General features: G+C 42.7%; 1 protein-coding gene across 1 annotated transcript in view; it reads right to left on the bottom strand.

The window, feature by feature from the left end:
- Window positions 1-268: 268 nt before the first annotated feature.
- Window positions 269-13,043, bottom strand: part of tmtops2b (teleost multiple tissue opsin 2b) — a 29,448-nt gene continuing 16,673 nt past the window's right edge. The window contains exons 3-4 of the mRNA XM_078221444.1: window positions 6,463-6,696; window positions 269-316 (exon numbers count right to left, since the gene is read on the bottom strand). Of these exons, the coding sequence (XP_078077570.1) occupies window positions 269-316; window positions 6,463-6,696 (282 nt within the window). The remainder of the gene's footprint in view (window positions 317-6,462; window positions 6,697-13,043) is intronic.

Raw genomic sequence — 13,043 nt, 5'->3', positions numbered from 1 at the left:
TGATTAGCACTAGCACCCTTGGATTTCTTCATCGGTGACTTTGGTCAGAATTCTTCAATCTCACATGCGGCTGGGATTCTCCAGTCCCGCGTCACTGTGAATGGAGACTCGGCTGAGCGCCAAATTCTCCGATCTTGCTGGCAGTGGTGATCGGGCAAATCACATTGGAGAATTCCAACCTTTGTGTTTCTATGTGATGCCGAGCATGTGTTGTCGACACTGGAGATGCAAGTTATAGAGCTTTTTTCTTTTGGTAGGTGTGATTTGTCTAGGCTTTGCTGACATACAACAATGTCCTGCGAATACAGGCCTTGTAAATAAGGTTAATAAAACAGTGTGATCCATTTTATTGGGAAACCTTGGATAAGGGCCAATACTTAGAGTACACATCATCATCAAAGTTGAAAAGAGTATTACTATGTATCCCTTCGATTGTAGGCCATAGGAGGGAATATGGAGCAAAAAGGAGTTATAATGCTTTGAACCCCTCAAAGAATAATAGGTGATCTGGAGAATCTTGACTTCAGCACATTGAAGTCGGAGGAAAGAACAATATAATGTAATATGCCATATTTGGAGGTTAGGAATAAAAAAAAGAGGAAAGTGTAATGTACAATAAGCCACAATGGTATATAGCCAGAGGAGTATTACTGTAAATTACTTTAGTACGAAAATTCCTCGAAAATACTCCATTGCATCTCTTCTTTATGGTTAGTTCTCAGAAATACATTATCATGGCTGAAGAGTTTCCTGTTAAATTATTAATCATTATTCACTGGACGAAATTTATGTCTACAGTGTGCTTCAGAAATAATACTTTAAAGTCTGCAAAAAATCTTTTTCATTTGATTGTTTAGATTGTGTGTACACGATCGGGCAGCATGGTGGCACAGTGGTTAGCACTGCTGCCTCACAGCGCCAGGGGCCCAGGTTCAATTCCGGCCTCGGGTGTGGAGTTTGCATATTCTCCCCGTGTCTGCGTGGGTTTGCTCCGGTTTCCTCCCACACTCCAAAGGTGTACAGGTTAGGTTGATTGGCTATGCTAAATTGACCCTAGTATCAGGGGGATTAGCAGGGTAAATATGTGGGGTTACGGGAATAGGGCCTGGGTGGGATTGTGGTTGGTGTAGACTCGATAGGCCGAATGGCCTCCTTCTGCACTGTAATGATTTTATGATACTTTATTTAGCATAGTTTCACACCTGCACTGATTTTCCCTCTGGGGAAATAGAGGCAGAAGGATTACTGAACTGATTATCAGCCCGTTGAACTGTATGGTGAACACCCCTTCCGTGGTCAACAGGTCCTGCCGTTAGACTTGAACCCAGAGCTTCTGGTCCAAAGGTAGGGATGCTACCACTGTGCCCGAGACATCTTGTGCGTGCATCAAGTTTATTCAGTACAAATCTGATGTTGGTGAACGAAAACTGATGCTACAGTTATGCATATATTTTACTGTTTGACCGAGAGAATATCTTTATTTTTTCTTACTGGGGTAATATTTCCAAAGAGCCATATTTTCAGATAACTCTTCCTTCATTTCAGTTCTATGTGCTGCAATATATTCAAGTTGATCTTTTCTCTTTTATGATAAGTATAAAAGTGGACACCGGCAATATTAGTGGACATAATCTTATTACCTTCATATGAAATCCTCTGTTGTTGTACTTTGTAATGGGGTAACACTTCCACTAAATTACCTCTACAGGAATGTGCCATGAATTCAATAAACATTTGCTCACTAACAGTGTCAACAGTAATATTCTGGTTGTGCAGTTGTTTTTGATAAACATTAAAGCAACAGCACCACCAGAAGACTGGCTGCACGGTGGTTGGCTCTGCTACCTCATAGCGCAAGGGACCCAGGTTCAATTCAGGCCTTCAGTGACTGTGTGGAGTTTGCACATTCCCCCAGTGTGGGTTTCCACCGGGTGCTCCCATTTTTTTCCCCCACAGTCGAAAGATGTGCAGGTTAGATGGATTGGCCATGCTAAATTGACTCTTAGTGTCCCAAGATGTGTAGGTTGGGGTAAATATGTGGGGTTATGGGGTTAGGGCGCGGGGGGGGGGGGGGGGGGGGGGATGGGCCTGGGTAGGATACTATGTCAGAGAGTTAGTGCAGACTCAATGGGCTGAATGGCCTCCTTCTGCAATGTGGGGCTTCTATGAAAAGTCTCTAGCTTGTAAACCAATAATTTGTTTATGAAGAAAGTAAGTTCAGGAGTAAGAAAACTGATACCATTGATTTTATCATACTGCATTTTAATTATCCTTTCAAAAGCATTACTTTTAAGAGGACTTGGTCACCTCTGTGAAACTCGCTTAATTGCAAAATGAGAGCAGAATTGAATGTCAATCTCTAATTAATATTAGATTTTTAAACTAGTAATTACAGATTTTTTTAAAAATATGAGCACACCTGGAAACCTCACAACATCAATTAAAATATGAAATCTGAGATTCTCCCACTTGATGAACAACGTGTTAATGTTAACAAAATAAGATGAGATTTTTGTTTGCGAATATGTGAATTGTTTAACATGGCCTGGAGCAGCCAGCTGTCTGGAGCTCCCCACTTGAAACACTGGGGAAGCTTCTTCCAAATATGGAGAAAGGGAGGTGGAATGACTGACTATCATTTTCAGCCTCATGAACATGCTGACAGCAAGTCTCCAGCTTTCATGAGCCTTGGGGACAACATGATATCATATTGATGACTATTTTGGCAGAATAACCCATCTGAAGAAAAACCTGTGGGTTAAGGAGTTGACTGATGTAACTCTGCAGCAATACAGGAAGTGTACTCATATAGATACTGGTTTGGAACGGAGAAGGAATATATCTTTGTTCAAGAATGTGCTTTGCTTTAACTTTATTGAAAGTCCATTTTTCCCATGCTCTGCTCAGCATGTAGTAACTTCTGAGGGTTTTTTTTGAATGATCCTCTATTTTGCATTGTAAATATTATAGATTACAGCCTTAACCCCAAACCAGAGATTTCTTTTAAATAATTGATGTGATAATTGTATTTGGTGCTTGAACAGAATAACATTTTAAAACCAATTTGAAATGTTCACAAACTCTTAACTGATTTTTCTATTTGTTTTTCTGACTTATTATAAGCTCGCATTCCATGAAGCTAGCAATCAGCAAACTAGAAACATGCTTATCTGTAAATTTTCATATTTATAGATTTTGGTTTTATATATTTTATATGTATACATACCGAAGACAACTTGTTGTAAATAAACATTTTTAACTTCACCTATCTGCCTGCTGAAAATATTTATTTTAAAAGCTGAAGATTAGTGCAAAAGATGTATCACAACACCAGGTTAAAGTCCAACTGGTTTATTTGTTATCACGAGCTTTTGGAGCCCTGCTCCTTCATCAGGTGAGTGGCCCCCCCCCACTCACCTGATGAAGGAGCAGCGCTCTGAAAGTTTGTGATACCAAATAAACCTGTTGGACTTTAACCTGGTGTTGTGAGACTTCTTACTGTGCTTACCCCAGTCCAATGCCAGCATTGCCGCATCATGCAAAAGATGGGAAATGGCTTGATAGCACAAAGCCTGGGTTTAGTGAGACACTAAAAGTGAAAAAAGTTTCTTGAGCAGATTTACCGTTAGGATTTACTTGAAGTTCAGCATTGGTCTTTATGACCGGTCTTCATAATGACATTTACCCAAGGTTTTTGCAATGGTATGGAGAGTTTTGCCATCATTATTCCACAAAAATTGGTGACAACTTGGATGGGCGGGTTTTACAGCCAGTGGGGGATGGATGAAGGGGAATGGATTGCCTGTTCCCTCGGATCCAAAAGTTGATGGCACCACGGCAACCAGAAATCCAGCTGCTCCGAAACCCCCTTAATTGCAAAATGAGAGCACAATTGATTGTCAATCTCTAATTAATATTTGAAGCTTCAGTATTTTAAACTAGTGATTGCAAATAATCCTTTTGTCTTAACCTGAGCACACCTAGAAACCTTACAACATCAATTAAAATATAAAATCTGAGATTCTTCCACTTGATGAACAACGTGTAAATGTTAACAAAATAAGATGAGATTTTTGTTTGCGAATGTGTGAATTGCTTAACATGGCCTGGAGCAGCCAGCTGTCTGGAGCTCCCCGTTTGAAACACTCAGGGGAGCTTCTTCCAAATATGGAGAAAGGGAGGTGGAATGACTGAATATAATTTTCAGCCTCATGAACTTGCTGACAGCAAGTCTCCAGCTTTCATGAGCCTTGGGGATAGCATGATGCCATACAGTCTTATGGCAGCTATAGTGAGGATGTGGAGATGCCGACATTGGACTGGGGTAAACACAGTAAGAAGTTTAACAACACCAGGTTAAAGGAGCACTTCAGCAGTCACGGGCATTCGGCTCTGATCTTCGCGTAAGCGTTCTCCAAGGTGGCCTTCACGACACACGACAGCGCAGAGTCGCTGAGCAGAAACTGATAGCCAAGTTCCGCACACATGAGGACGGCCTCAACTGGGATCTTGGGTTCATGTCACACTATCTGTAACCCTCACAGCTTGCCTGGACTTGCAGAATCTCACTGGCTGTCCTGTCTGGAGGCAATACACATCTCTTTAACCAGTGCTTAATGCTCTCTCCACTCACATTGTTTGTACCTTTAAGACTTGATTATCTGTAAAGACTTTCTATAGAAATTTCTTTCTATAGACTGCATTCCAATCATTATTCTGTAAATTGAGTTTGTGTCTCTGTATGCCCTGTTTGTGAGCAGATCTCCACTCCACCTGATGAAAGGGCGGTGCTCCGAAAGCTAGTGGCATTTGCTACCAAATAAACCTGTTGGACTTTAACCTGGTGTTGTGAGACTTCTTACTAGCTATAGTAAGGTCAGAGTGGGCTTTCCTGCCCCACCAGGGAGGAGGTCCTGCTCTGACAGGCTGCCAGCCAATCTGATTGGCTGGCAGCTCTAGTCCCAGCACTGCCAGGGTGGCTTTTTTGGGTGGAGGGTGGGAGGGATTGAGTTAGAGAGACTGGTCAGAGAGACAAAGGTGTGCAGTCAGGGAAAAGTGCCAGATTATCCACCATGAGCCCCATCCCCGGCAGACTGCATAAATTGCAGCAGACGCAAAATTAGGTCCTTAAGTGGCAGTTAATTGTCCACATAAAGGCCTGAATAAGACTAAGGCCAGGCAAGCTGTCTGATGGAGAAGGAGATAGATATATTTCTGATTTTTAAAATGGGTTAAAAGGATATGGGGAAAAGGTAGGGAGGTGGATTTGACACCAGTGAAAGATCAGCCATGATCTGATTGAATGGCAGAGCAGGCTTGAAGGGCTGACTTTGCCTACTTATCCTAATTCCTATGTTCCAATGACACCTTATCTGAGTGACCATTAGCCTCAGCTTTTGCTGGGACAGCCTGATTTCTCACTACAGTCCTGATGTCCTGATAGTTTTCTCTCTTGTTCAAATGTTCTGCTTTTCAGCACCCCGGAACTCCGTCTGCCCAATCGCTGATGGTTAAATGACAGCACCAGGACTTTACCACGTGCAGGGATCATTCGGCGATGGTCGTGCCATGAACAAAATCAAATATCTTGATTGACCATTTTATCAGAATGCTCCAATTAGCCAATCAGAGATTCCATGGAGTAGGCCTATGGGAGAGACCACAAGGGAAGAACAAGCTAGACTAGCAGGGAAAAGTGGGCAGGGCAGGGATACTTCAATCAAATCACTTCTCACCCTTCTAAACTCCAGTGGAAACAAGGCCTGCCTTTCCAACTTATCTACATACAATAACACATTCGTTCCAGGTATTTATCTAGTAATCCTCCTCTGAACTGTTTCCGCCGCATTTACATCTTTCCTTAAATAAGGAGACCAAAAGTGCACGCAGTATTCGAGATGCAGTCTCACTGGTGCCCTATATAAATTATGTCATGTAGAGTGAATCGAATTGACTGAAGACTGGTATCAGTGAGGCTGAGGACTTCCAGAGGAGGTTGAGACAGATCTTCAAGTACTCATCAAAGAGTTGTTCTATGGTGATGATGCTGCACTCACATGCACTCACCAAGGAACACCCTGAGGGGCAAATGGACAGACACACCAAGAGTTTAGTTTGACCATCAGTATCAGGAAGAGAAATATCATGGTCCAGGATGTTGCAATACTGTGAGCTATCAGCATTGACAATGTGTGGCGCTGGAGGTTGTTGATAGCTTCACATATCTAGGCTGTACAATCACCAGCAATCTGTCACTTGATGCTGAAATTAACACATGCAAAAGCTGTAGGTGTTATATCTGCTTTTTTCAACTAAAGTTTCTTTTGCAGTTCAACATTTTTGACAGGATCCTTTAAAGCTACGCTGTTGATAAAATTGTGCTAAATTTTATTGTATATTTATTCAAGGATGGCATCATTTAGATAGAACTATAACACTTAACAAATTTTATCCTTGTCCTACCTGCTTATTCATGACGATATAGATAATAGGGTTGTAAACAGTGCTGCATTTTGCTAGGATGGCTGGCAGTATTCTGGCTGCTGGCGTTATCTGGTCTGGTTTACCAAAGGTTGCAATTAGTGCCATAAGTCCATACGGCAGCCAGCAAAGTAAAAAACATACCACTGTGGTAATCACCATGAAAAGAACATGGTATTCTCTTCGACGGGCTGCAGTCCTTTTGATCTTGCCAACCTGTTCAAATAAAAATGTAAAATATATAGACATAATATCCATATGGTCTATCCTCACTGCACAATGCACAGTAATTATAAATAAGACATTTTAATCCATGCATCACTAACTTATTCAAGTGCAACAGAATATTGTTGCAAAGGTTAATGAATCCAGTTTTGCTTCATAGAGATTTCAGGCTACTAGAATACTGCTCGGAGATTTAAAGCTCAGTTTGTAAATATATAGTACAAATACAACCCTTTTTTTGTGTCAGCAAAATATAATTTGTGAAATTTAAATATAGTTGCAAAACACCTGAGTTATATAGGGTATTAACCAAGTTTTCTCCCCCCTGAAAGACTGGCGACAGATACAACAGAAGGATGAAGATACGTAAAAACTGGCTTCAATCAGTGATCTTAAGGCATGATTTCTTACCGTCGAAACCAAGAAATTTGGTAGCATCCATTTTTGGCCACCTTACCTGCAAAGCTCTAACAGCCTACACACATCTGGGCAAGGCTGAGGGGGAGAGGAAAAAGAGATACAGCATTAACTTGTGACTTGGAGTCATGAAGGTGGATATCAGTATAGCAGGAGCAACAGTCATTTTCCGTGTGAGCATCTGGGACATAGGCCGGAATTTTACTGTCCCGGCCGCCACGGGAATTGAAGCGGGCGAGGGGCCAACCATTGAAAAGTCCGTTGACCTCGGGCGGGATTTTATAGTTTTGGGATGATTGAGGCTCTAAAATCCTGCCCATTGTTAATCTTTACATAAGTTGTTCCTTTTGGTTAACCAAGCATTATAAATCATTCAGGGCAATTAGGGATCACTTATTCCCCACCAGTTAGGCTGCCAACTGGCCACCAGCATTTTAAAAATGAATAGAAAATAAAAGCTGTTTTTTTTTCAGAATAAAATGTCTTTTTTCTCTTGCAGGTATGAACGCTTTTCCTTCCCTGCCGAGCCAGATATCTCTGAAACATTCATGGGATGTGGGCATTGCTGGCTGGGCCAGCATTTATTGTCCATCTCTAATTGCCCTTAAAACTGCACGCTATGCCATTTCATTGCTGTGGATCTGGAGTCATACCAGACTAAGGGACATGAGTGAACCAACAAACAACAATAGTTTCATGGTTTTCATTAGAGTTTTAATTCCAAATCATTTTCATTGAATTCAAATTTCATCATCTGCCGTGGTGGGATTTGAACCTAGGCCTTCAGAGCATCACCCTGGGTCTCTGGATTACAAGTCGAGTGACAATACCACCACACCACTGCCTCCTCATAAAACTGAGAGGGCACATGCTCAACCTGCTTCCAGGCTAGCACCAACTCACAGGAACTGTCCAGGCATGATTCATCCCTCCCACTTTTCCTTTGAGGATATGCCACGACCCAGCAGTTCCTTATTCAATACAGCTTAAGTCCAAAAATATGTTTAAGTGGGACTCAATTGTACATTTACAGAACAGATATCAAATCAAAACATCTCAAAATGTGGTGACTATTGTTAAGTTGCTAATTCACAGGTCTCTCACGTATAATAACACGACTGCATCTCACGATGTGATTAGTTATTAGCCTTACAGCATTATGTAAGTTCAGATAATAAAGGATGTTATGGCCCTCTGGCAGTCATTTTCCACCAAGATAATTATATAGCCTTTTTTTCAATTGTCCCTCTTAATCTGTACAAAAATGTGAAGAACCAGTTTAGAAAAAATTTGAAAGACATTTTCCTTCTTGAGTTTTTGTGTTAAGTCTGCCAGATTAATTCCGTGCTGTAATTATGCCATTCTTTAAGACGCCAGGGATCAACAGATAGCTAGCTGTCCAGCGGAGGCACCTGGAGAAGGAAGAGATGCTTTGCAAATCTAAGAAAGAACTGGTGTTGCCAGGCTACAGATTCTTGTTGATTAGCTAACAAACACCTGGCCTGAGGGAAGTATCCTCTGAGCATTTTATTATTTGAAACTCTCAGTGGAGAGAGTGCGTATGTGTGTCTCGGAAGCAGGCTGTATGAAGAAATCTCTCTTTTTCTCTCTTTGTCTCCAACCTTTGTGTTACATGTGGTCCAGAGTGAATTAAACTTTCATCAAAAATATCTCATCAGAATAACTCATCTGTTTTCTTTTAGAAAGTCTGCAAAGTTGTGATAAGTAGGAGCCACCAAGGACAGTTTCACCAAAATCCATCTGAAGAACTTCCAAATCTATTGTGGCCAGAATTCTGTCAGATCAACAGTGTTGAGACCCTTTCGAGTTTAATCTTTTTAAAAGAAACATTCCCATTCTCCGGCCTCTGCAAGGGATTTTGTTTTGTCCTGTTTCATGTTTGTGTGAGTGTGTGTATAGAGGTTTGAATATCTGTTTTTAGAAAAAGGGAAAAATTGTTACACTTCTAAACTACAACTTGTATGTTAGCCAGTTTTATCATTTCTTTTTTAAAAAGAAGTGTGTTTTATAATAAATCGTTTTTTTTGTTTACTGAAAGAAGGTTGGTTAGTGTCTTTTTATGCTGGCAATAACAGTAGCAAAGGTCATCAATTGTTCAGCTTTATGAGTAAGGTAGACATTTAAACTTTAGCTATGACTTGTGAGAAGTGGGGCTAGCATTGACTGCGAACTTTTCCGTCATGACCCAGAGCATAAGGTTGGGGTCACTTCTGGAATTTTAAATGCAGATAACGTATGATTGGGTGCAGATTAATAGTAATTGCTAAAGACCATAAGACCATAAGACACAGGAGCAAAATTAGGCCACTCGGCCCATCGAGTCTGCTCCTCCATTCAATCATGGCTGACATTTTCCTCATCCCCATTCTCCTGCCTTTTCCCCATAACCCCTGATCCCCTTATTAATCAAGAACATATCTATCTCTGTCTTAAAGACACTCAATGACCTGGCCTCCACAGCCTTCTGTGGCAAAGGGTTCCACAGATTCACCACTCTCTGGCTGAAGAAATTCCTCCTCTTCTCTGTTTTAAAGGATCATCCCTTTAGCCTGAGGTTGTGCCCTCTGGTTCTAGTTTTTCCTATTAGTGGAAACATCCTCTCCATGTCCACTCTATCCAGGTCTTGCAATATCCTGTAAGTTTCAAAAGGATCCCCCCTTATCCTTTTAAACTCCAACGAGTACAAACCCAGAGTCCTCAACCGTTCCTCAAACGACAAGCTCTTCATTCCAGGGATTATTCTTGTGAACCTCCTCTGGACTCTTTCCAAGGCCAGCACATCCTTCTTTAGATATAGGACACAAAACTGCTCACAATACTCCAAATGGGGTGTGACCAGAGCTTTATACAGCCTCAGAAGTACATCCCTGCTCTTGTATTCTAGCCCTCTTGACATGAACGCTAACATTGTATTTGCCTTCCTAACTGCCAACTGAACCTGCACTTTAACCTTAAGAGAATCTTGAACAATGACTCCCAAGTCCCTTTGTGTTTCTGATTTCCTAAGCATTTTCCCATTTAGAAAATAGCCTATGCCTCCATTCTTCCTTCCAAAGTGCATAACCTCACACTTTTCCACATTGTATTCCATCTGCTACTTCTTTGCCCACTCTCCTAACCTGTCCAAGTCCTTCTGCAGTTCCCCCTGCTTCCCCAATACTACCTGTCCCTTTATCTTTGTATCATCTGCAAACTTAGCAACAGTGCCTTCAGTTCCTTCTTCCAAATCGTTAATGTATATTGTGAAAAGTTATGGTCCCAGCACTGACCCCTGAGGCACACCACTAGTTACCGTCTGTTATCCTGAAAAAGATCCCTTTATGCCCACTCTCTGCTTTCTGCCAGTCAGCCAATCCTCTATCCATGCCAGGATCTTACCCTTAACACCACGGGCACTTAACTTATTTAACAGTCTCCTATGCGGCACCTTGTGAAAGGCTTTCTGGAAATCTAAATAAATCACGTCCACTGGTTTTCCTTTATCTAACTTCCTTGGTACCTCCTCAAAAAACTCTAACAGATTTGTCAGACATGATGCCTTCCCTTGACAAAGCCGTGCTGACTCAGTCCTACTTTATCATGCATTTCCAAGTACTCTGCGATCTCATCTTTAATAATGGACTCTAAAGGATAACAAGACAGGTATTATTGTTCTAATTCATTGGTAACCAACATGGCTATTAGAAAAAGAAACACAATTATTAACACAATGATTGAAGACAACGGAAATCCAGTCATATCTCCAGGAAGGCTCAAACTACAAGTCAAGGGGATGTAGCAGGCAGCGCTCGACTACAAGAGAAAACAAATACCAGGAACATAAATGTTCCTCATATTCAGGAAATGTCTCTTCTAAGCCAAAATGCCCATGTAGACCTCAACCTCATTAAGACAGGGGAGGATGTCAATTAGCAGATATTCAAAGATGACATCATGGTGGGAGATATAGGAAGGATGTCCGAGGTAGGTTTTTTACTCAGAGAGTGGTTGGGGTGTGGAATGGACTGCCTGCAGGGATAGTGGAGTCAGAAACTTTAGGAACATTTAAGAAGCTATTGGATAGGCACATGGAGTACTTCGGGATGATAGGGAGGAAATAGCTTGATCTGGGTTTCAGACAAAGCTCGGCACAACATCGTGGGCCGAGGGCCTGTTCTGTGCTGTACTGTTCTATGTTCTATGTTCTAAAACTCAGCTCCTCAAACCATCCAACTGCACTGAAGATCCGGATTGGGACTTCCGTCCAGATTTTTTGAAATCTTCACAGAAAATCTAGCCCTTTTCCAGGAAGATATCCAGAAGGCAGACTGTAAACCTGTTCTTACCAAAAATGCAGTTAACCAATTAGACCAACACTAACTTGAGTATGTCCATGATCCTTCATCACTTTGTGGTTCTGCTGAGAAGTGAACAATGAAGTTGAAGCAATAGAATACACTGTTACTATACCACATTCATCCAACAGTGCTGACCCTTTGTAAGTGCATCTGCACCTACCCGTCCACCAAAGGTGGGAATCAAAGATGTTAGAAGTAACAGCTGTAACCTACCCTTCTACCAGCACAGATATTCGCACCTTGGTAGGAATATGAGTCGGCAGGCTTCTGGGTCACTCACTGGTGAGCACCTCAACACTGGTGATCTCCATCAGGTGGAGGTAGGGTGACCCACGGATCCAGCACCCAGAGGATGCTGGAGCCCAGGACTCTGTTGAACTCTGGGCAGAGGACATGTTCCTGGGGTTGGATATCCGATAACTGCTGGAGCTGCAAAGCCTGAGGCATAAATACCAGAAAGGGATGTTAGCATCGCTCTTCAGACTGCAAAACCAACTGGAGGAGTCCCATTGCATTCTGTTCAAGAAGATGGTGCCATCACTGTGAGGCAACCAGGCCAACTCTGCAAGGGTGGCATCTGAGGTGGAGATCTTGGTGCAGGACATGCAGTCCATGGCAGGAGATGTCCACTCCATAGTTCAGGTCATACACTCCACGGCTGAGGGCATGAGCTGCATGGTGCAGGGCATCAACTGCATCGTGCAAGCACTTGTGGGCATCCACGAGTGCCAGCTCCAAAGGATGGCAGGACTTTTGGATCTCACTGCAGCTGCTCCTCCATCCCATGGAGGAGCCTAGGGCCCCCGGGCACCCACAGGGAAGATGATCGTCTGGTGCACAGCCCGGGGCCTTCCACCCAGGAGACCCTGTGGGTGCCCAGCCCATCTGACTCCCCATTTCCTGTGATTGATACACCTCCAGCCCCAAACTATGAGTAGGATAGCATTACGACACCTGTGCTGCCCAAAAGCAGGCCCTGGCCCTCATTTTAGGCAACAGGGCATGGCCACTGTAGTGCCAGCTGTGGATCCTGGGGAAACCCTGAGACATACCGGTATGGTTAGGAAGGGAAAGAAATTGTAGTCACAGCCTGGGCATGGGGGAGGTTAGGCACAATTAGATATTGACCACTGATGTTAGCACCATTTTGTGTATTAAAAGTCAACATTATGCACCCTTAATATGCCTCCCGCTCTAACTTCAATGCGGCATGCACAGCCAAGCCCCTGGAAGGCTGGAAGCACAATGCCGGTACATCAGCAATCTCCTCTTGGAGAGGATGGCAGCTCAATAGTTGCTCCCTCCAACTGTAACGATGCAGTGATGCTGGTGTAATCCTCGTCATGTGCAGCTATATGTTGACATCATCTCTCCTGGTCCACGGCAATTAGAAATAAAGCCAACTCCACTTGCTCCATGATCGTCACGCTCCAAGAACTGAAAAAGAGGAAACAGATTTGTGAGCAATGAGGAGTCCTGTCAATGTCCTGACCCATCGCCCTAGCAACTCATGGGGCATCCACCCATGCACATTCTGCTATGTGAGTACCTTTCCAATGAGCT

Source organism: Mustelus asterias, chromosome 10 (genome assembly GCF_964213995.1).
Source record: "Mustelus asterias chromosome 10, sMusAst1.hap1.1, whole genome shotgun sequence".
In the NCBI taxonomy this organism is placed as follows: Eukaryota; Metazoa; Chordata; class Chondrichthyes; order Carcharhiniformes; family Triakidae; genus Mustelus; species Mustelus asterias.
This window is presented reverse-complemented; position numbering and strand designations above follow the sequence as displayed.